This window comes from Aquarana catesbeiana, linkage group LG11, assembly GCF_042186555.1.
Source record: "Aquarana catesbeiana isolate 2022-GZ linkage group LG11, ASM4218655v1, whole genome shotgun sequence".
Taxonomy (NCBI): domain Eukaryota; kingdom Metazoa; phylum Chordata; class Amphibia; order Anura; family Ranidae; genus Aquarana; species Aquarana catesbeiana.
Window position 1 is genome coordinate 7,353,567 of NC_133334.1, and position 25,104 is coordinate 7,378,670.

General features: G+C 45.5%; 1 protein-coding gene across 1 annotated transcript in view; it reads right to left on the reverse strand.

Moving 5' to 3' along the window:
* Positions 1-348: 348 nt before the first annotated feature.
* DENND2B (DENN domain containing 2B) overlaps positions 349-25,104 on the reverse strand; it is a gene marked incomplete in the record, with an annotated part of 128,496 nt that continues 103,740 nt past the window's right edge. Inside the window, 9 exon segments of the mRNA XM_073603977.1 lie at positions 349-887; positions 2,968-3,054; positions 3,184-3,423; positions 5,583-5,694; positions 7,516-7,557; positions 10,917-11,094; positions 16,996-17,144; positions 21,265-21,405; positions 22,942-23,019. Coding sequence (XP_073460078.1) covers positions 853-887; positions 2,968-3,054; positions 3,184-3,423; positions 5,583-5,694; positions 7,516-7,557; positions 10,917-11,094; positions 16,996-17,144; positions 21,265-21,405; positions 22,942-23,019 — 1,062 coding nt within the window.

Below are 25,104 nucleotides of genomic sequence, written 5' to 3' on the forward strand. Positions count from 1 at the left end.
ATCCAGGTGTACAGGGAGCCACAGAGGTCTCAATTGCGACCACTGTGACCCCCGTATGTACACCCCTGGTGCATGCCCCAATTCTCCAGAGGTAGGCAGCCAGGGCAACCAAACATTTTCCTGCACTTTCTAAAATGAATGTTTTTGGCTTTACTACTGTTGAAATAAAATAAATAAATAAATAAATAATCAGCCACACGGGGGGTGCCTTGGTTTAGACAGGTCAGCTGACTCATTGACTTGCATTGTGAGAAGGAGCAGTAAAGCACAACGATTGTGTAGTGCTGCAAAGCGACGATGTATTGCTTTACCAGAGACAAATTGCACAATAAACAGGCAGGCGGGTGATTTTACAGCGTTTATTAGACACACGCACGCTACAATCGGCTGTACCTAATCCTCTGCAACACGGAGGGCCGACACCATCCCGTCATCTTCATCAGAACAATTGTAGTGCAGAACGGTTTACCGACCGTAAAAAAAAAAAAAAAAAAAAAAAAAGTAAAATCGCGTCCTCGCCATTTGTACAGTATTCATACACCGTGTCTTCACCGACACATCGATTCACGCAACAGAATTGTCCGTTTTTCTGAAAACGCGGATTTACCACAGATTTCGCCGCATCATAAAAAAAAAAAAAAAAAAATTACAATAAAAAAAAAAAAAAAATTTTTAAAAACGCAAAAACCAGCAGAATATTTACAAATATATATAAGTGGTGATTCCCAATGAGACAGTCTGGTGTCCCTCCGAGCGTCTGATCCGGATCACGTCCTCTGAGGAGGGGGGGGGGGAGGGGCTCGGAGGGGAACGCAGGTTATAAATAAAGGCGGAGTGACAGCAGGAGGCGGGTCAGTTCTTCTTGTGGAGGAATTTCATCTTGTTCCCTGTAGGAGATAAAGACAGTCAGTGTGATGGAAAATTCATCCGGAAGGCGTGGAAAGTGTAATAGAGGCACGGTGATACAGTGAGTGTGAGACACGAGCGGGGAGAGGAGGACTGAGAATGAGACACGAGCGGGGAGAGGAGGACTGAGCATGAGACACGAGCGGGGAGAGGAGGACTGAGAATGAGACACGAGCAGGGAGAGGAGGACTGAGAATGAGACACGAGCAGGGAGAGGAGGACTGAGAATGAGACACGAGCAGGGAGAGGAGGACTGAGAATGAGACACGAGCAGGGAGAGGAGGACTGAGAAGGAGACACGAGCAGGGAGAGGAGGACCGAGAATGAGACACGAGCAGGGAGAGGAGGACTGAGAAGGAGACACGAGCAGGGAGAGGAGGACCGAGAAGGAAACACGAGCAGGGAGAGGAGGACCGAGAAGGAAACACGAGCAGGGAGAGGAGTACTGAGAATGAGACATGAGCAGGGAGAGGAGGACTGAGAATGAGACATGAGCAGGGAGAGGAGGGCTGAGCATGAGACACGAGCAGGGAGAGGAGGACTGAGAAGGAGACACGAGCAGGGAGAGGAGGAGACGAGAACAGAATGAGACACGAGCAGGGAGAGGAGGACTGAGAAGGAGACACGAGCAGGGAGAGGAGGAGATGAGGACAGAATGAGACACGAGCAGAGAGAGGAGGAGACGAGGACTGAGAATGAGACACGAGCAGGGAGAGGAGGAGACGGGGACTGAGAAAGACACGAGCAGGGAGAGGAGGAGACGGGGACTGAGAAAGACACGAGCAGGGAGAGGAGGCGACAATGGCTTAGAAAGACATGAGCAGGGAGGGGAGGACTGAGAAGGAGACACGAGCAGGGAGAGGAGGGAACTGAGAAGGAGACACGAGCAGGGAGAGGAGGACTGAGAAGGAGACACGAGCAGGGAGAGGAGGACTGAGAAGGAGACACGAGCAGGGAGAGGAGGAGACGAGGACAGAATGAGACACGAGCAGGGAGAGGAGGACTGAGAAGGAGACACGAGCAGGGAGAGGAGGAGACGAGGGCAGAATGAGACATGAGCAGGGAGAGGAGGAGACGAGGACTGAGAATGAGACACGAGCAGGGAGAGGAGGAGACGAGGACTGAGAAAGACACGAGCAGGGAGAGGAGGAGACGAGGACTGAGAAAGACACGAGCAGGGAGAGGAGGAGGAGACGATGGCTTAGAAAGACACGAGCAGGGAGAGGAGGACTGAGAAGGAGACACGAGCAGGGAGAGGAGGAGGACTGAGAAGGAGACACGAGCAGGGAGAGGAGGACTGAGAAGGAGACACAAGCAGGGAGAAGAGGACTGAGAAGGAGACACGAGCAGGGAGAGGAGGACTGAGAAGGAGATACGAGCAGGGAGAGGAGGACTGAGAAGGAGACACGAGCAGGGAGAGGAGGACTGAGAAGGACACGAGCAGGGAGAGGAGGACTGAGAATGAGACATGAGCGGCGATGGTTATGTTTATTTTCCAATTCCCTCCAGAAATCTCTAGAATTGTTACATTGGGGTTTATTTACTAAAGTTAGAGAGGGCAAAATTAGTCACAATTCTGCAGAGAAACCAATCAGCTTCCAGGTTTTATTGCTAAAACCTCATTAAACAATTTGAGGTTAGAAGCTGATTGGTTTCTCTGCAGAATTGTGACTGCAGAATAGTTTTGCCCTCTCTAGCTTTAGTAAATAAACCCCAATGTGTCTCTTTTACTAAGATGTATTTCTTTTGATCCTCAGCTCCATCTAGTGGCTATACTGCAGTATTTTCCCAGTTCACCATGTTTGTGATGAATCTTTACTGCTGCCCGTGATATTTGAACATTTGACCTGAAGAGAAAATAGCTTAAGCACATTCAACTTTGCCCCCTTTAGAGAGCACGACACATGAGCAGAGCGTGTTGGACACAAGTGGTAAGCAGCGGGATTGCTGTAGACTGATTGTTGGGATTTCAGATTCTCTAGACATACAAGATCCTCATGGTGGGGGAAGGGGTCAGTGCAGAACACACAGAGATTGTCCCCTAAATCGGGGCGCACTCACCCAGACCTCTCCAGAACTTGTTCACTCCGCTCTGCTCGTGTTCCGGAAGCTCCTCCAGATATTGCTCCACCCTCTGCTCGAACAGTCCTGCCGAGAGAAAAAAAAAAAATGTGAGTCAGGGGGGTCCCATCACAGAGGCCATTGAAATAAAAAATTACAGTTAAAGGGCCAGCGCCCTATAACGGTCACTCAGAAATCCCGCCCTCTCCAGCTCACCTTTCGCCCGGCATTTCCGCAGCTCGCGGTCCTGGATGAAGCCGGCAAACATCTGAGATTCCATGAAAACCTCCAGGAAGCGGCGGATACTTTTGGAGGCGACGGACTTGCGGAAAGCTTCTCTCTGGAAGACTCGCTCCCCCCGCTCATTCTGTGCAAGGAACAGGGAGTAATGGCCGATCGTTTCCACAAAGAAACGGATGAAGACTTCCGAAACCAGCCCGTTCAGTGTGTTATACTCTATGGGAGGGAAACAGAGACTGTTAGAGGACAACTGCAGACAGACTAACCAAACCGAGAGTGAGACAGAGAGAGACCCCGAGAGAGACCCAGAGAGAGAGACACAAGAGAGAGACCGAGAGACTGACAGAGACCGAGAGAGAGAGAGAGACCCTGAGAGACCGAGAGAGAGACCCTGAGAGAGAGAGAGAGAGAGAGAGAGAAGAGACCGAGAGAGAGACAGGGAAAGAGAGAGAGAGAGAGAGACCGACAGGGACACACAGAGAGAGAGGGAGAGACCGAGGGAGAGGGAGAGACAGAGAGAGAGAGGGAGAGACCGAGAGAGAGGGAGAGACAGAGAGAGAGAGGGAGAGAGAGAGAGAGAGAGAGAGAAGAGACCGAGAGAGAGACAGGGAAAGAGAGAGAGAGAGAGAGAGAGACCGACAGGGACACACAGAGAGAGAGGGAGAGACCGAGAGAGAGAGGGAGAGACCGAGAGAGAGAGGGAGAGACCGAGAGAGAGAGGGAGAGACCGAGAGAGAGAGGGAGAGACCGAGAGAGAGAGGGACCGAGAGAGAGAGGGAGAGACCGAGAGAGAGGGAGAGACCGAGAGAGAGAGAGAGAGAGAGAGAGAGAGAGAGAGACCGAGAGAGAGAGGGAGAGACCGAGAGAGAGAGGGAGAGACCGAGAGAGAGAGGGAGAGACCGAGAGAGAGGGAGAGACCGAGAGAGAGAGGGAGAGACCGAGAGAGAGGGAGAGACCGAGAGAGAGGGAGAGGGAGAGGGAGAGGGAGAGGGAGAGAGAGAGAGAGAGAGAGAGAGAGAGACACAGAGAGAGAGAGAGAGAGAGACAGAGACAGAGAGAGAGAGAGAGAGAGACAGAGAGAGAGAGAGAGACAGAGAGAGAGAGAGAGATAGAGAGAGAGAGAGACAGAGACAGAGACAGAGAGAGACAGAGACAGAGAGAGAGAGAGACAGAGAGAGAGAGAGAGAGAGACAGAGAGAGAGAGAGAGAGAGAGAGAGAGAGAGAGAGAGACAGAGACAGAGACAGAGACAGAGACAGAGACAGAGAGAGAGAGAGAGACTGTTAGAACCCAAATGGAGACAGGAGGGATATGGAGAAAGGGAGAGAGAAGGCAAGAAAGTAGAATATATGGAGGCAGAGAGACTGTTAAAGTCCAAGTGATGATAGGAGAAAAAAGGGAAAGTTACAGACGCCCAGAGGAAAGAGACAGGAAAGAGACAAAGGAAGGGTGGGAGGCTGAGAGAGCAAAAGGAAAAAAAAAAAAAAAAAGAGAAAGAGATAGAGACAGAGAGACTGTTAGAACCCAAACTGAGATAAAATGGGGAAGGGAAAGGGGGTAGGAGACAGATGACCGTTAGACTCAATAGAGAGCCAACAAGAGAGAGACAGAGGAAGGAAAAGAGAATAGTAGACACAGGGATAGGAAGAGATGGAGGCAGAGAGAGAGTTTAAGAACCCAACCAGAGACGGGGGGGATATGAAGGAAAAGAGAAATCAAGAGAAATAAAAAAAGAAGAGATAGTTACAGATAAATGGACACACCCAGAGACAGGGAAGAGACAAAAAGGTGGAGGGTGAGAGACAATAATAAAAAGGAAGTGATAGAGACAGACTGTCAGAGACAGACGAGGAAAGGGAAGGAGGCAAGAGAGACAAAAAAAGAAAAATACTAATTCAGAGAGACTGTTGAAAACCCAATGAGAGAGAAAGAGAAGAGTAAGGGGGTGTGAGAGACTAATAAAGGAAGAGCTGGAGGGCAGTGACTGTTAGAACCCAACTGGAGACATGAAAGAGACGAAGGAAGGGAACAGAGTGAGTGAGGCAGAGATTAGAAGAGATTGTGGTGGAGAGACTGTTAGAAAACACCAGAAAGATAGTAAGGGAAGGAAAGCAGGGTAATGCAGCAATGCAAATAGGAAGATGTGATTATACAGCGACCATTAGAACCCAACAGTTGGGAGATGGAGGAAGGGTGGAAGGGGCGACACCAACCAAAGAAGAGATGGAGGTGAAGGGGGGGGAGGGATGTTGGTTTTTAAAGAAGGGGGGGCTGAGATGAAAGAAGATGAGAGGGAAGAGGCCATACGTGGATTACAGTGATTGTCTTCATCCAGTATGAAGGATATCGCCCACATAGACCACAGCGACCTCTCACCTTCATCGGTATCGCTGTCTGAGTCCTGACCAATCAGCTCGCTCTTCCTCTCCAGCGCTTGTTCCAGAGCCGCCTGCAGCTTCCGGGGTAACAGAGCGTCCTCATCATCCATCTGCCAATAGAAGGACAATGACTGGACTGGGATATAAAAGAGTTAATGATACTTTTGTATCTAAATATAAAAAAAATCTAACATTGCAGATCGCTGGTCCCCGGTGTAGCGTCCGCATTCATTTTCTTCTATCAAGTTTATTTTACTTTATTTTCTCCTGGTAATCCGGTGAATACAGGACTTCCTGTCCCTGGGTGGCCACGTCTCTCCTGCACTGTATCTAGGGAAGGGGCCATGGTGGTCACCCCTGGCTGCTCTCCTAATATGAATTACAAACACGTTCGTATTTCTTCATCTCCATTACATGAGGAGATGGGCAATCAATAGTCTACAGTAGATAGCTAGGAAGGAAGATATTCTTCGGTGCAGCTCACAGGAGGTGACCAGGACATGGCATTTCTGGCAGGATCAACAAGTATATTCTGTATTTGCTTTTTAGGATGGCGAGCTGCAAGATAGAACATTTTGGTTCTTGGGTTTAGTTATGTTTTAAGGAGCCCACGTACTAAGTAACATGCGCTGATGTGAAGGAGAGGGGGCGGAGCCAGTAGACGTCATCGTGGAAGTTCTGTGTTTCCGGTGTACTTTCTTTTCATTTGGCTGCACTCCCAGTTCACGTGTAGAAGGGTTGGGTATGGCCGGGTTATTGGTCATGCCACAGTCCATTGCGACACCAACCCTTTGACAAGCTGATCACTAATCTAGAAAGGGGCAGGGCTTAGTAGTAGATGGGTGGAATTTGTTAAATACCAACAGACGATGCTATCTGCAGACCAGGACTAAGAAGAAAACAGATTGTTGCTCTGCACTGTGGTCTGCCATCTGCAGACAGACTGAATGTAAACAAAGCAACATTTAAACTGTGCCGGGCCAGTGATGACAACTCTCAAAGTACAGAGAGAGAGAAAATAGAGAGGGATAAGGTTTTCCGTACTGAATTCCCTTCTGACTACTGTCACGGAACCTTCTCCCACACTCCGATTGAGTGCTTCTGTCAGTATACTACAGCCTCCCCCAGTATGAACATCAGATATCAGATTTTATAGCCAAAAGTACAACACTAGCTTGTAGGAACATGGAATGTTTTATTGGACTAGGATACAGGCTTTTTATACACTTGAAAAGTAGGTCCCCCCCCCCTCCTGATCATATTACCCTAACAATACAAACTGTAACCAGAAACATAAATTAGCATCAGCTAATTAATTAGTCATTTAAGCAGCCTAGGTGACTCAGATATCGTCTCCTAACTCACAAACTACAATACACATTATCATAAGTATAAACACAGGACACATTCACACAATAGCAGGAGACCACCAGTAGAAGACTATCCGTCTCCTACACTGTACAGAGGCCAATGTGATCAGCTCTTTCAATTAACACGTATAGTTCAGAATCAAATAAACCAGGAATAGTCTTTGTATATTTCCTGGGAGATGCCGTGGATACATATTACTGTCCCATCTGAAGTAATCTAAACCACATTCTCAATGGCCATCATTTTCTCGGTCACCCTGTGCCCCTAATAGACACAGGGTGCCTTATACATAAGAGGGGCCAGGGGAGCTGAAACAAGGGTTTCCCCAACCACTCCAAGGGATTCTGGGTTCCACGTCTCCCCCGCCCAAAGCGACTCCCGTCACAACTACCATTACAGAATCTCATTTCTTCCACATTACAATTTCTTTTTGATCAGCAAAAATGTTGGAACGATTGAAATGGCATTTTGTATGTTTGGCGAGAGAGATAAATGTATGTTGGAGCGCTCAGTTCTAGTGATATTTTGTATGAAGTTCGGTCAGAGAACAGAACACTTACCTGTCTAATAAACCGATCGGAGCCAAGATTCACCATCAGCGCCTATAGGGAGACAAGAGCCGTGTTCATTGTCCATTCATCTACACAAAGTGTCAGCGTGACACAAAATCTAAAAAAGGTGGCCATATATTCCAGTCCCACCAGACTGATTCTGGGAATTTTGCCATCAACGTTGTTATTTTATTTCCAATTTAGTCTTTTCAATTATCAAAATAAATAATGGAATTTGTTGATCAGAATGTACTGAATTTTTGTATAAAAAAAATAAATAAATAAATAAAATAAATAAAACGCTTTCACAATGAAGAGAAAACACCCAGACGTGAAATGTATATATTGAAGTATCAATAATAATAGAAATAATAATAGTAATAAAGAGAAATAATGAGAAAAATTATTATTATTAATAATAATAATAATAATAATAATGCAAAATAAATGCATTTTTGGTCAGTATAGACGGGTGATCTTCAAGACCCATCCTGGCATCCCTGAGACTTTTATAAAAGATTGTCCCAATAATATAGAGATCATTAATGATAATTAACACAACCCTTTTAAGACCACCCCAACATTATTGAGACTATCGCACCTTCTCCATTACTGCCCTAACAATACCAAGAACATCACGGCCCATCTCTGGACTACATGCTTTTGACCCATATATGATTCTATATATTTTGCAAGACTGCTGTTTTCAAAGACAAGTGAGGAACTCACCCCAGGATCCTGGATCTGTGGACTTGATCACAAGCTGATAAGTATCAATACATTTACCATTCTTGGGAAAGGACTATTACTTTCTGGAAAGGATTACCTCTTCATTTTGCTGTTTTATTTGGGGTGTGATTGCGGGTCTTCATAAGGACTCTTATTGGTACAGTGAGAGGGAGGTCAAGGAGGACTATGTTCTTATGGTTCCAGTCAGCCTTACATCACTATTGGACACTAAATATTTATTATCATTCCTCTTGCACACCTCCTCTTGACCACTGTTACCTAGCAATGCCCCCCCCTTTCTTCACAGCTACCTTCCACCCTAATACAATCATCTACTTGTCCACAGTTTTTTCCAGTGCAGATCAGGAGAACCATTGATATCATCTCATAGCTTCAAATTTTGTGGTTTGACTTCATTCATCCTCCCTTTTCGAATATCAGTTCAACCTTGATTTAACACTTGGGTCACTCTTCATAGGTCATTTAGACCTGGGGGATATTATCCCAGCTGTGCCACAGCATTTTTACAACTTCTGCAACTTGGGTGGAATTGCACCACCTGTCCAGAGATGGTCCTTTTGATTTTAGAGATTCAATGCAAATGTATGTATGATTTTTTAAATGTCTTTCTTATTTTTGACATCAGTAAATCTTTTTTGCTAATCATGTTTGTATGGCGAGTGAAGTTCCATGGATATGTACTACCACGGGGTTGGTTGAGCTATTACAGATTTTAATTTCAAGTTTGTCTGCCAAGAAAATCCCAACATCCCTAAGGACCATCAACCCTCTCTCTCTATTACTGCTACAACAACAAAACCATCCCAACATTCCTCAGCCCATCGCACCTGCTCCATTACGGCTTACCAACAAGATCATCCCAACATCCCTGAGACCATCAAACATTCTCCATTATGGCTTTAACGTTAACAAGACCATTTAAACATCCCTGAGACTATTGCACGCTCTAAATTACTGCTCCAACAATACCAAAACCATCCGAACATCCCTGAGACCATAATACCGTCTCCATTATTGCCATGCCAACATCCTCGAGACCATGCCAACATCCTCGAGACCATCAACACTCTCTATTACTGTCCTAGCAACAACAAAACCATCCCAACATTCCTTGCTCCACTACTGCCCTAAAAGCAAGATCATCCCAACATCCCTGAGGCAATCACACCTTCTCCATAATCGCCCCAACAATAACAAGACCATTATACCTTCTTCCTTTACTGCCCTAACAATAACAAGACCATCCAAAACATCCCCGACACCATCACACATTTTTAATGACTGCTCCAATAACACCAAGACCATCCAAGCATCACTGAGATCATCAAACATTCTCTATTATGGCCCTAACATTAACAAGACCAGTTAAACACCCCCGAGTCTATTGTACACATTCACCATTACTTACCCAACAATAGTAAGAACATCACAACAACCCTGAGACCATCACATTTTTCTATTACTGCCCCATTACTTGCTCTAAAAAACAAGGCCATGCCAACATCCCCGAAACCATCATCAACCCTTTCTATTACTGCCCTAGCAACAACAAAACCAACCCAATATCCCTCTGCTCCATTACTGCCCTAACAGCAAGATCATCCCAGCATCCCAAAGACCATCACACCTTCTCCATTACTGCCCCAATAATACCAAGACTGTCCCAACATCCCTGAGACCATCACACATTTTCCACCATGGCCCCAACAGCAAGACCATCACAACATTACCGAGACCATCACATATTCTCCATTATGGCCCAACAATAACAGGGCCATCCCAACCTCCCTGAGACCATCATACCTTCTCCATTATGGCCCCAACAATAACAAGGCCACCCAACATCTCCAAAAATCACCACACATTCTCCATTCATGTCCCAACAATAACAAGACCAAACATCCCTGTAACCATCATGCCATCTGCAAGATTGTTCTAACAATAAAGAGACCATTTAAACATCCCTAGAACCATCCTTCTCCATTACCTCCTTCTCCATTACTGTCCTAGCAATAACCAATACCATCCAAACATCGGCATTCATCATAACCCAAGACTGTCCTAATAATAAAAATACCATCTGAACATCCCAGAGACCATCAAAATTTTGCCCAGCTTGTTCTAATGATAGAGAGACTATCTGACCATCCCCAAGAACATCAAACATTCCCCAAGACTGTCCTAACATCTATGAGACCATCACACATTCTCCAAGCCTCTCCTAACAATAAAGAGACCATTCAATCGTCCCTGAAACCATCACAAGTATAATTTTTCCAGCAATAACAAGATTATCCCAACACTCTTGAGACCTTCTCCAAGAATGGTCGAACTATAAAATAATTTATCCAATACAGTGTCAACAATAATAGAATCAGAACCAACATCTCTGAGACCAGTCTGTGTCATCAGCAATGGGATCATCCTAGAACGTCTTACACATTCTCTGAGGCTGTTCCATTGAGACCACCCCATCATATCTGAGTTCTTCCCAGGAAACTCCACAGGGAAATAATAATAACAACACAATAAAAAAGGAATGGGTATCAATTATATCTTTGTCACATTAAACTCCTCCACAAATGACAAGAACCGGGTGTGAGAAGGAACTGAGAATATGAATATAGCTCAATGTTCAATGCGGTTGGGTCATGACTTACCTCTTCCACCGGCAGTTCCTTTAGTTTGGGCAGCGAGCTGGACAAGAGACCAACCAAGAAGGGTGTTGGGCAGCAGACGATGTCAATCATGGAGGATGGCAGGACAGGGATGAAGGTGTGCTGCCATGAGAATGGGTACAGGAGGGCCACCACGGCATGAGAGCAGCTGGACAGGGTGCTGGAGACAAAGGACAGGAGGCGTTACACCAGGGTCTCCGATAATTATATATACTGTTTCACTGACTCTACATATGACTTTCTACAAATCACTTTTATGTTATAGACATTATTATTACGTTGTTTATTATTTTCTAGTTCTCTTGTCTCCTCCTCAGAAGCTCTTCTCCAGGACTTCTCCAGAGCCTCTCCCATCCTCTGGAACTCTCCACCTCAATCCGACTATCTCCTACTCTGTGATCCATGAAAACTCATTACTTCAGAGAAGTCTATCCTGCCTCCACCCAACAACTGCACTTTTCATTTTTCTATCAGCTCATCCCCCACAGTTATTACATTCTGTACCACTTGCTCCTTCTATTAGAGTGTAAGCTCTTATGAGCAGGGCCCTCCGTACGATCTCACCTTATATTATTTTAAAGTGCTGCGCAAACTGTTGGCGCTATATAATTCCTGTATAATAAAAATAATATTATTATTCAAAGCAATAGTTAATCCCTGCACACAATAGTATAGGGCGCTCACAGGTATTTGAAAAAGCAAAAATAATCCAAGGATATACAGTATATATTTATATAAAAAGTAAAATGTGAAAAAAAATTTGGTTTTGTTTTAAAAAAATGCTGAGTTTGAAGGCAGCAGATTGCAGAAGGCCTTGAGCGTTCATTTTTGTATAAGAGTTATTTGTTTTTAAATAAAATAAAATAAAATAAAAATTGGTATAAATTGTATTAATTAATTTTTGTATAGAATTTGTATAAATTGTATTCAATTTGTTGTTGTATAAAAATGTATTTGGTTTTTGTATAAAACGTCAAAATCATTTGTTTTGTACAAAATAAAAAAAAAAAAAAAGTATGCATTTGTTTTTGTACAAAATTTGTATAAAAATTGTGTTTTTGTTTGTTTATTTGTTTTGTACAAAATAAAAAAGTATGCATTTGCATACATTTTATTGATTAGTTTCAGTATATAAAATTGTATTAATTTATTTTTGTATAAAATTTGTATAAATTGTATTTAATTTTGTTTTTGTATAACATTTGTATAAAATGTATATATTTGTTTATGTATAACATTGTATTCATTTGTTTTTGTATAAATGTATTCATTTGACTTTGTATTAATTTTTTATAAAAAATGTATGCATTTGTTTTTGTGTAAAAAGTTTGTATAAAATTGTATTCATTTGGATTTTGTACAAAAAAAAAAAAAAAAAAAAAAAGGTATGCATTTGTTTTTGTATTAAAAAATTGCATAAAATTGTATTCATTTATTTTTGTACAACATTTGTATAATTTGTATTTAATTTGGTTTTTGTATAACATGTGTATAAAATGTATTTAATTGTTTATGTATAACATTTGTATTCATTTGTTTTTGTATAAAATTTGTATAAAATGTATTCAATTGTCTTTGTATTAATTTTTTATAAAAAAGTATGCATTTGTTTTTGAATAAAAAGTTTGTATAAAAATTGTATTCATTTGGATTTTGTACAAAATGAAAAAAAAAATAAAATAAATAAAAAAATAAAAAAGGTATGCATTTGTTTTTGTATTAAAAAATTGCATAAAATTGTAATCATTTATTTTTGTATAACATTTTTATAAATTGTATTTATTTGTTTTTTTGTATAAACATTTGTATAATTTGTATTCATTTGTTTTTTTTAACATTTGTATAAAATGTATTCATATGTTTTTATATAAAATTTGCATTAAATGTATTAATTTGTTTTAGTATAAAATGTATTAGTTTTTTTTTTTTTTTTTTTTTTTTTATACAATTTGTATAAAATGTATTATTTTGTTTTTGCGTGCAATTGGTACAAAAATGTATTAATTTTGTTTTTATATAAAATGTATCTAATTTTATAGCCTTTTGATCTTTGAAAGCATGAGATCCAGACAGAGGGAATCCCGACAGCTGCTCTTCACCCAGCCGCACAATGATGTGAGGTTTGTCGGAAGCTCCAGGCCTTGGTGAGAAGTGATGGAGTGCTGCGGTTACACCGATAGAGCTCAGCCATTGCAGCCTACCAGTGGGACTGAGGTGTCATGCCTGCAACTGCCTGTAGGTGGCAGCAAAGCTCTGACTGCTGGGTTGAGGAGCTGCATATGGCAGACATGCATACTTTTCATACCCCAGAGGCTCAGAGCAGCCAATCAGAGGTCAGCTTTTGCTCTTCTCTGTCTTCTGATGTTATTTGGTGATCAGTCCTCAGTGTTCTCGGCTTGTTTATTAGAGACTGATCGGGTCATTTGTTAGAATTAGTGAAATCATTTTCCCTACACTGAACTTTTCATGAACTGTAATAATTATGCAGCTGCTGTTCTCTGTTCTTATCGCTGTTCTGGGCTCACAAAGGCAGAACTGTCCTTATTACAGTCACAGATATCTGTGTGGGGTGTAGCAGGGTTGGATCCTCTGTCGGGCCTTTATTGCTTTCTGTGTCCCCATTGGGGGGGGATTCCCCTCTCCCATATCTGATAGTGGAGAGGAGTCCATGCTGCACCCAGCCCTGGTCTCAGACAGGGATGGTAATCAGTGATGTCTGTGTGCGGTCAGTTCCCACGCTCCGCGTCTGCACCGATCCCGGAATACAGTGACCCGCTGTGGAGGGGCGGAGGGGGGGAGGGAGGTCAATGTATGGAGTCCATATGACCATCACTCCATCCACAGACTATCCACATACTGAGCTGTCTCTGCAGAGACCTCACTAAAAATAACATCTTCATAGAGAATTATACAGGCCCAGTCAGTGAGTCCCAACCCCCACCAGATGTAGAGGTCTGCAGTGCACAAGATGGATGTGTGAGAGACAGACTGGAGGGAGAGGAGAGAGAAAAATGGAGAGGAGAGAGAAAAATGGAGAGGAGAGGAGAAGAGAGAAAAAAGGAATCAGGAGAGGAGAAGAGAAGAGACGAGAGAAAAGGAAAGAGGAGAAGAGAAGAGAAGACAAGACAAGACAAGACAAGAGAGGAAAGAGAAGAGAAGAGAAGAGAGGAGAAGAGAAGAGAAGAGAAGAGAAGAGAAGAGAAGAGAAGAGAAGAGAAGAGAAGAGAAGAGAAGGGAAGAGAAGAAAGAGGAGAAGAGCGAAAGAAAAGGAGGAGAAGAGAAGAGAAGAGAAGAGAAGAGAGGAAAGAGAAGAGAAGAGAAGAGAAGAGAAGAGAAGAGAAGAGAAGAAAGAGGAGAAGAGCGAAAGAAAAGGAGGAGAAGAGAAGAGAAGAGAAGAGAAGAGAGGAAAGAGAAGAGAAGAGAAGAGAAGAGAAGAGAAGAGAAGAGAAGAGAAGAGAAGAGAAGAGAAGAGAAGAGAAGAGAAGAGAAGAGAAGAGAAGAGAAGAGAGAGAAGAGAAGAGAGGAAAGGAAAGGAAAGGAAAGGAGGAGAAGAGAAGAGAGGAAAGAGGAGAAGATAGGAACAGAAAGAGGAAGAGAGAGAATGAAGGGGGAGAGGAGACGAGAGTAAAGGAAAGGGGAGAGAGAGGAGGATAAAGGGAAGGAAGAAAAAAAAGAAAAGGGTGAGGAAAAAGGGAAAGGGGCAGAGAGAAGAAGAGGTAAAGGATGGCAAAAAAGAAGAGTAATGTGAAAGATTGAGGAGAAAAGAACAGGAATGGTACAGGAAAAGCAGAGGACAAAAGAATGGTGAGGAGAAAAAGGAAGAGGAAGAATAAAAAGAAAAAAAGGGAAATAGTGTGTAAAAGGGAAGAAAAAGGGTGAGGAGATAATAAAAAGGGAAAGAAAGAGGAGAAAAGGAAAGGAAAAAATGTAGAGTAGAAAGATAAGGAAAGGGCAAGAAGAAAGGAAAGCAAAAGGCTGAGGATAAAGGGAAGGGGAATGGAAAAGGAGGAGGAGGAGACAAGAACAGAGTGAAGAGAAAGGAAAGGGAAAGGAAGGAGAGGAAGGAAAGAAGGGTTAGGAGAAAGGGTGAGGATAACTGAAAGTGTAAAGAGAAAAAGAGATGAAGTATAAAATAGAAAAAGGAAAAGGAAATTGTGAGCAGAAAGGGAAGGATGAGGAGACAAAGGGAAAGAAAGAAGAGGGAAAAAAAGGGGAAAGTTGAGTAAAATGATAAGGAAAGGGCAAGGAGAGAGGAAAGGAAAAGGGAAAGGAAGGAATGGGTTAGGAAAAAAGGTACAGGAAAGAAACAGGGAGAAAAAAAAAGGGGGAAGGAAAACGAGAAAGGAAGTGTAAAAAAAGAGCAAAAAGACAATGAAAAAGAGAAAGGACAGGGAAATAGTAAACAGAAAGGGAAACAAAAAGGTGAGGAGTCAAAGGAAAGTAAGAGAAGATAGGAAAGGGAAAGGTAGAGTAGAAAGATAAGGAAAGGGAAAGAAAAAATAAAATAAAAGAAGGGGGAAATGAAAGGGGTGAAGAGAAAGGAAAGGGAAAAGAGGAGCAGGAAAGAAAGGAGGGGAGGAGGGAAGGGGTTAGGAGAAAAATGTAATAAGGAAGAGGATAAAGTAAAGGGAAAGGTAAGGAAAAAATAAGAAGAAAAGAGAGGGTAAGGGAAAGGAGGAGGAGGATAACAGAAAGCAAAGAGGAGAAATAAAAGGGAAATGAGGGGAAGAAAGACGTGGGTTAGGAGAAATATAAAAAAGGGAACTGAAGAAGAGAAAGAATGTTGAAAAAAAGAGGAAAAAGGAAAGGAAGATGAGAAAGGAAAAATACAACGCAAGACAAGGGTGAGAAAAAAGGAAGAGGAAGAAAGAGGAAGAGGCAAAATAGAAAGGGAAATAGTGATCATAAAAAGAAACAAAAAAGGGTGAGGAGAAAGAAAGAAAATAGAAAGGGGTGAAGATCAAAGAAAAGGGAAAGGAAGGAAGGAAGGAAGGAAGGAAGGAAGGAAGGAAGGAAGGAAGGAAGGAAGGAAGGAAGGGAGGAAGGAAGGAAGGAAGGAAGGAGTTAGGAGAAAGGTAAGGGAAAGGGTTAAGATAAAAGAAAAGAAAAGTGAGAGGAGAAAAAAAAAAAAAGGGGAACAAAGAGAAAAAAGAAGATAGAAGAAAGATGAGAAAGGAGGGGAAGTGTAAAGGAAGAGGGGCAAGGAAAGGGAAAGGAAAAGGAAGGGAAAGGAGGAGGACATGCACACAGAGAATAGGAATGGAGACCGAGGATGAGGATGAGGATTGGTCCCAATATGGGGGACACGGACGTCACGGTTCGGGAACTCGGATCAGTTCATAATCGGCGTGGTGTTTATTTTCGGATCGGGGCGCTCTACATGGGACGGGGTCACCGACTCATCTAAACATTCCTCGTCTCTCGCTGCTGCAGAGATTCCAGAGGATTCCGCCTGCCAATGAAAACTGTTGTCTTTACCCCTCACGTTGGCTCTGAGCTGTCTGCTGCTATTGTGACACAGCGAGAGACGCCATAAAAAAAGAATAGACATGGCGCTGGGATTAATGCCCCTCCAAAGTCTAATTCCCAATGAGGTCAAAGGGGTAATGTGTAGTCGTCCTGAGACAATGCTCGCAGTCATATTCTAATCTCCACCAATCACTGGGCTCAGACACCTCATAACTCATTTCTCAGACATGTGACCCCCCCAGTGAGCACACTGGCTAAATATACGGGTATATAGAAAAGCTGAAGTTTATTCTGCTTATAATTTACCTTCCGTGGCTCATCAACCTGCTAAAAAAAGATAATTAAATAAAGCTTCCTTTTTTTTTAGTCACAGTGACATCATCACTGTATCTCTGTGCTTCTCTATGCAATGCAGGCAGATCATGGCTGGTGGGAGGGGCCAGCACATAGCTTCCTGAAAAAACATCCCAGCCCCCGGCCTCAGTACTCCTCTCAGGAGCCCTCGGCCCTGATGCAAGCAGTGGGAGGAGTTATGCAAATATTAAAAACGCCATTACAAATGTTCTTGGTGGCCATTCCAGCCAATGGTTACCTCAGCTTGTCCGCCACGAAGATGACTCGTCTCTCCAGGAGCAGCGAGGCGAATATCCGGATGATCTGTCGGACGCTGAGACACGTGAAGAGGCATTCAAAGTCCACGTGCTCCAGGCGGGAGTCCATGGGCCGGCGCAGCTCAATGACCTGCACAGGGAATTAAAGGGGAAATCCACATCAACAAACCCGAAACAACGACAACCAAAAATCACATCAATGTCCGGCGTGGTCATCATTTCCTGATAGGATTTCTTCTTCTCGGACTTTTGGCGAAGATCAAGTGTAGGATCTGATCTTATCAGTTGCCAGAGGAGGCGCCGTTTTTTTTTTTTTTTGACAGCCCATGGTGTGTGAAACGCACTTTAAAAACTTCACCCGGTGCCAAAAAAATGTACCACACATAACGAGTGAAACACAAACGTGAGACGGGTGTACACAGGACCCCTAAAATCAGAGGGCCTTGCAATGGTTCCCCGGGGCGTGAGGCTCCAGACGGGGACTGGGGTACTTTACACTTGGTCCATCTGATCCAAACCAGACGGACCCAGTTCTCTGGAGGGTCTGCCGAAACAGACCCAACCCAAGTACTCGATGGGGCTTCCCCGAAGGGAGACCCCATGAGAGCGAGCAAACTAAGCCAGAAGGCCATGTCCACCCCTTCCCAAGACTTCCAGGGCAGGCCCCAGGACAGAGGAGGCGCTGTGCTCCCAACGGGGAGGGCTATGCAAATCGTTTGGCGTAACGCTACCTGGGGTGGTCTGTTTCAGCAGGGGCCACGCAGGCGCTCCTAGGTCATGGAGGCCGGTGAATGGTCGAGTCTGAGCAGGCCTAGAAGGGGACTCCTGATGGGGATGGGTGCTGCACTGGTCTGGCCAAAGGGCTGGGTCATCCCGGGCTTCTGGCTAGGGTTGGTGTGGTCGCTGTTCTTGTCAGCGTCCGATGGAGGAGCCGTCACCCTGACCACGAGATCAAGGTGTTGCCATGCAAATCCACTGGACCATGATGGGGGCCTGGAAAGGTTAGTATGGGTGGAGGCTGTGTTTGGTGTCCGCGGCTCTCCCCAAGAAAACCTAGAAGGGCTATCTGGCAGGAATGGAGGACTGCACTGGGCCGGCTGAGGGTCAGGCCTGAAAAGAAGTGTGCCCCTGGAGTGGCAGTCCAGGGGAGCCGTAAAATCACTGTGAGTGAGGGTCACTCTGATTTATGGCACTACGGTCACCGCACCATTCACATCTTTTTTTTTCCACCTGGACCGGAGGAATTTTCGATTCCTGGCCGGAGGGGCCTGGTCAGTTTCACACAATGGCCACTTTTCACTCTACCTCTACCCTACCTCTACTTCTACTCTACCTCTAACCCTACCTCTACTCTAGCCTACCCTACCCTACCTTACCTCTACTCTAGCCTACCCTACCCTACCTTACCTCTACTCTAGCCTACCCTACCCTACCTCTACTCTACCTCTACCTCTACCTCTACTCTACCCTACCTCTACTTCTACCTCTACTCTACCCTACCCTACCCTACCTTACCTCTACTCTAGCCTACCCTACCCTACCTCTACTCTACTTCTACCTCTACTCTACCCTACCTCTACTTCTACCTCTACTCTACCCTACCTCTACTTCTACCTCTACTCTACCCTACCTCTACTTCTACCTCTACTCTACCCTACCTCTACTTCTACCTCTACTCTACCCTACCTCTACTTCTACCTCTACTCTACCCTACCTCTACTCTACTTCTACTCTACCCTACTTCTACTTCCTTCTCCCCCACTTTCTTTTATTTAAGCCCTTATTTGTTTGTCACTTTTTGTATATTTATATTGGTACGCGGTTTTTGCACGTGTGACTGGTAGGGTGTGGGTCCTCGGGCCTGCCCTGAACGTCTTGGGAGGGGGTGGACATGGCCTTCTGGCTTGGTTCGCCCTCCCTCATGGGGTCTCCCTTCGGGGGAGCCCCACCTAGTACTTGGGTGGGTCTGTTTCGGCAGACCTCCCAGAGAACTGGGTCCGTCTGGTTTCGGCCAGATGGACCAAGTGTAAAGTACCCCAGTCCCCGTCCGGAGTCCAACGCCCCCCCGGGGGCTGATCAGGGCAAGGCCCTCTGATTTTAGAGGACTTGTGTACACCCGTTGCAGGTTTTTGTGTTTCACTCTTTATGTGTGTGTGTGTTTTTGTATGTGTATGTTTTTTTGGCACCTCGTGAAGTTTTTGAGTGTGTTCACACACCATGGGCTTTTAAAAAAAAAAAAAAAAATTCCCCCGATAGGATTTCGTATCGACTATCTCCTCAAAATGAATGTTTAGTGGGAGGAGCTTCGCACCGAGATACGGTATCCAGATATTGCTACATTCTCCGCTTCTCTTAAAGGAGCCGCCAGCTGCACTGTGTATGGCTGGTCTGCTACAATCCGACACCATTTGTTGTGTGGGAGGGGCTTAGCACAGAATTATGGTAATTACATATTGATCCATTCTCCGCTTCTCTTAAAGGAGCCGCTTGTTCTGAGGGATTGTCGGCAATTCTGCACACGGAGCAATTATGGCGGCAATTCTCGAAAAAGTCCTTCAGGAAATGTAAAGTGTTTTCGGCTCAAAATGTTTTACCACAAACAATGCGTCCATACGGTCACCCCAACTTATTGACACTGCAGCTGCTCCTCCCCCTCAGCTTGTGGACACTACAGCTGCTCCTTCCCTAAAACTTGTTGACACTGCATGTACCTCCTACTTGGCTTGCTGACACTACAGTTGCCCCTCCCCTTATTAGGTTGACAGACACTACAGTTGCTTCTCCCCTTCAGCTTGATACTACAGTTGCTCCTCCCCCTCAACTTGTTGACACTGCAGCTGCTCCTCCCCCTCAGCTTGTGGACATTACAGCTGCTTGATACTGCAGTTGCTCCTCCCCCTCAGCTTGTTGACACTACAGTTGCTCCTCCCCTAAAACTTGACACTGCACTACCTCCTACTTGGCCTGCTGACACTACAGTTGCCCCTCCCCTTAGCATGTTGACACTACAGTTGCTCCTCCTCCTCAGCTTGTTGACACTGCAGCTGCTCCTCCCCCTCAGCTTGTTGACACTGCAGCTGCTCCTCCCCCTCAGCTTGTTGACACTGCAGCTGCTCCTCCCCTAAAACTTGTTGACACTGCATGTACCTTCCACTTAGCTTGCCGACACTACAGTTGCCCCTCCCCTTAATATGTTGACACTGCATTGCTCCTCCCCTTCAGCTTGATACTGTAGTTGCTCCTCCCGCTCTGCTTGTTGACATTGCAGTTGCTCCTATCCTAAAACTTGTTGACACTGCTGTTGCTCCTCCCCCTCAGCTTGTTGACACTGCTGTTGCTCCTCCCCCTCAGCTTGTTGACACTACAGTTGCCCCTCCTCTTAGTATGTTGACACTACAGTTGCTCATCCTCCTCAACTTGTTGACAATGCATTGCTCCTCCCCTTCAGCTTGATACTGTAATTGCTCCTCCCCCTCAGCGTGCTGAAACTGCACATAACCTCCTACTCAGCTTGCTGACACTACACTTACCCCTCCCCTCAATATGTTGACAATACGGTTGCTCCTCCCCATTACCTTGTTGACACTACAATTGCTCCTCCCCATTAACTTGCTGGCACTGCAGTTGCTGCTCCTCAACTTTTTTAGCACTAATAAAAACCCGGCTGTCATCGGTGTTGGAGGTCAGCGGCCTACCAACACATGATGTCATAGAATTGCCTGTTGCTGATTGGCTGCCTGTGAGTTGCGAGTCTTATCTCCTGCTTGCAGGTTGTTGGTCATTATTCACCCACAACCAGAGGATGATCCTGGAATGACGAATATCTCTGGATGGGAAGAAGGTGAATGTAATGAGGAGAGCGATCCCTGACCCCCCCCTGTGCAGACATGGTCACCTTCTGTTATGGCCCATGATGACTAGTTTTGGGTGGGGGCAGGGTATACAGTGTGTGTACCGAGGTGAAGTTCTGCCAATCAGGAGCCGAGTTTACTTCCCATCACTGCAGTCTCCTATCTCCCCTCCGCAGACTGGACTTTCCTAAAATTCACTATGAAATGCATTGTGACTTCTTTATTCCAGTCTCAGCAAGAGCCTACTGACAATCAGAGGTCTACAGTGGAAGGGCCCACAGGGCGGCTGGGAGCTGCATTGTCCATTCATTCCATTGGTCGGCAGGAAACCCGGATCACACACAGAAGACGACTGAAGCCATTTATCTATCACACGGGGAGCATAATAACGTGCCGCACCTCATTGCCGTGACCCGGCAGAAACGTCTTCACTCGGATCGTTTTCCCGGGAGCCGGAAAGGGAGACTCCATCAGACTTCGCATAAAGGGATAGACCAGAGCCGCCGAGATCCCCCTCCGCCTCTCCACCTCGTCCAGGATCTGCCGCAAGAAAAGAAAAAAAAAACCAAACAAACAATCAGACTATGGCAGCTGCCCCAACCCCTCCCCCGCCACCTTTTCCAGAATCCCACATTCCGCCCCTTCTGTTTTAATAAATGAATTGCTTTGCAGGGAGAAGAAACTGCCAGATCGCTGCTCCCCGTTTGTAAACACAGAACTCTCTAGTGTGTGATTGGACACAGCCGATCAGCTGACTTCAGCCGAAAGCATTGTCACTTTCCTGGCGCTTCAACACGTCTCCATAGAAGTCTATGACAACGCTCGCTAGAGGCACCTGCAGCATTCGAGGGGCTTTTATTCAGCATTAGCTGCGCTTTGTTTTGGAGGTATGAGATCTCCCAGGATGCACTGGGGAAACCAACAAGTGAACCAGAAAGCCGTCATCAGCAGTCGCTTCCGGTTCATGTGTATATATATTCCGGGAATGTCTGGTGCAGATGCTGGTGAGCAGCAGGAAGGTGAGCGGGGTCCAGAGAGAGAGGACTGAGCAGCAGAGGATCAGCGGAGCTGGGGGACCGGAGCAGGAGAAACTAAAGATGTCACACATGGTGTGCAGCATGGCAGCAATATAGCGGGAGGTGAGCGGGGGCTGGAGAGAGAGAAGGATCAGCAAACCAGAGGATCAGCAGAGCTGGGGGTGACTACTGAGTGGGGGGGGGGGGGATCAGCAGAGCTGGGGGTTACTACTGAGTGGGGGGGGGGGGGGGAATCGGCAGAGCTGGGGGTTACTACTGAGAGGAAGATCAGCAATCAGCAGAGCTGGGAGTTACTATTAAGTGGGGGATCAGCAGAGCTAGGAGTTACTATTAAGTGGGGGATCAGCAGAGCTGGGAGTTACTATTAAGTGGGGGATCAGCAGAGCTGGGAGTTACTATTAAGTGGGGGATCAGCAGAGCTGGGAGTTACTATTAAGTGGGGGATCAGCAGAGCTGGGAGTTACTATTAAGTGGGGGATCAGCAGAGCTGGGAGTTACTATTAAGTGGGGGATCAGCAGAGCTGGGGGTGACTACTGAGTGGGGGGGGGGGATCAGCAGAGCTGGGGGTTACTACTGAGTGGGGGGGGGGGGGATCAGCAGAGCTGGGGGTTACTACTGAGAGGAAGATCAGCAATCAGCAGAGCTGGGAGTTACTATTAAGTGGGGGATCAGCAGAGCTGGGGGTGACTACTGAGCGGGGGATCTGCTGAACAAGGGTACTAATGAGCTGGGGATTTCCTGGAATTTTTTCCCTCACGTTCTTTCTCATAAATCTGTACAGTGTTTGTGATCCAACTAAAAGAATCCCCTGCAACATCCCGACTTTGGCTAGATACTTCCACAGGGTGCAGAAAAAACCACACTGCGCTATTTATCCTTACATCCCCCACACGGGTCACATGATTTCAGCAAATGGCCGGTCTCTGTATCTACAAGATGCCGGCAGGTGAGGATGTGCTGGAGAAGGTTATTCTATTCCTTCTATATAGAGATGATATAAACGAGCGGTTAATTTTCTTGTCTGAAATGAAGACTCACCTTGGAGAAGAGATCGAAGCATCCCAGCCGGCTTATAACGCAGTACACCTCGGGGAGCCGCGGACCCTTCCCGCTGGGCTGGGGAGAGAGAAAATGGGTTGGGTTATTAACCAATGGCCCCTGGCAAGGGTCCCCTCCTCCACTTATTGTGCACCTGCAATTGGTCCCCCATCCCAGCTTATTATGCCCCAGAAAATAATCCCCGCCCCCGCTTATGCCCCTGAAAATGGTCCCCGCCCCGCTTATTAGGTCCTTGAAAATGATCCCCGCCCCCCGCTTATTATGTCCCTAAAAATTGGCCCAGCCCCCAACTAATTATGCCCCTGAAAATGGTCCCCGCCCCCGCTTATGTACCTAAAAATGGTCCCCACCTCCGCTTATGCCTCTAAAAATGGTCCCTGCCCCTGCTTATTTGAAAATGGTCTCCACCTTCACTTATTATGCCCCTGAAAATGGTCTCCACCTCCGCTTATCTTGCCTCTACAAATGGTCCCCGCCCCCCGCTTATTATGTCTTTGAAAATGGTCCCCACCTTCACTTATTATGCCTTTGAAAATGGACCCCGCCCCTGCTTATTATGTCCCTAAAAAATGGTCCCCGTCCATATCCCTGAAAATGGTCCCCACCTCCGCTTATCATGCCTCTAAAAATGGTCCCCGCCCCTGCTTATTATGCCTTTGAAAATGGTCCCCACCTTCACTTAGGTCCCTAAAAATGGTCCCCACGTCACTGATTATCCCCCTGAAAATGGTCTCCACCTCTGCCTAACAATCACCGCGGGAAAATGAAAACACCCGTCTGCTGTCCAAAATCACCTCTTAGAATACCGATATTTATCGATGAAAAAAAACCCGGGAGTGTGCCTCAGGACTCATCAGGACTCACAATTTACAGGGTTGTCCTATTTACTGAACTACTGTAACTGTAAAGAATACTTTCCTAGTTTACAGCCTAAATCATCCCTTCCAGTCCTGCACAGTTGTACCGGTGTTCTATCGATCTGTGCCCTCCATTGAAAAGTGCCCGTGCCTGCGCAGGACGCAAGGGCACTCGAGCTGAGTTGCCGATCAGCTGGAGTGACGTCACCATCAGTGCACATCATAGGAGGGTTTTTTTGACGGGCGATACCATTTCACATGCACAACTGAAAGCTTTGCAAAGAGCGGAGGGACACAGTAGATGTCACATTGTTCCTCGCTCTAAACCCGCAGCGCAACAGCGAGGCACAATATGACAATTACGGTGTCCCTCCGCTCTTTGAACAGCTTTCAACTGTGCCTGTGAAACGGTATCGCCCGTCAAAAAAACCCTCCTACAATGTGCGCATGCGCTATGGTGATGTCACTCCAGCTGATCAGCAACTCAGCTGGAGCGCCCTTCCGTTCTGCGCGGGCACTTTTCAACGGCGGGCACATATCGACAGAACACCGGCTCCTCTCCTGGACTGAAAGGGCTTCCTCTGATTTCACCGCACACTGTGAGCTTCTCACCATGTGCATTAGATGCCGCAGCCAGTCAGATAGAGCCCCGCCCCATTTCCTGCCTGGAGGACGTCCAACATCATCTAGCCCCTTTCCTCCCCAACCTGACTGTCCCTGGCTCCGCCCCTTTCATTAATTGGGCTTCAGTTCCTCCAATCACAAAGGTTCAGCATTACCCGAACGACGGCAACATACAGGGATATGTAATGTAATACTGACACATAATCACACACATAGGTTGTACTTGATGGACTTGTGTCTTTTTTCAGCCTCACCTACTATGTAATACTATATAACTATGTATAAGTAACCTAGGGGTGGTCTGTATGAGGGCTAACTAGGAACACCCACCCATCAAGGCATTTTGATATTTGCATAACTTAATTGTCATTCGACCCAAAAATGTGTCAAAAGTTTCCGCCATAATGTCGCAGTCTCAATAAAAAAAAAAAAAAAGCCGCCATTACTAATAAAAAAAAAAATAAAAATAAAAAAAAAATAATTAACAATAAAAATGCCATAAATCTATTCCCTAATTTGTAGACGCTATAACTTTTGCGCAAACCAATCAATATACGCTTATTGCGATTTTTATTACCAAAAATATGTAGAAGAATAAATATCGGCCTAAACGAGAAATTTTTTATTTATTTTTTTTTTAATTGGGGATATTTATTATAGC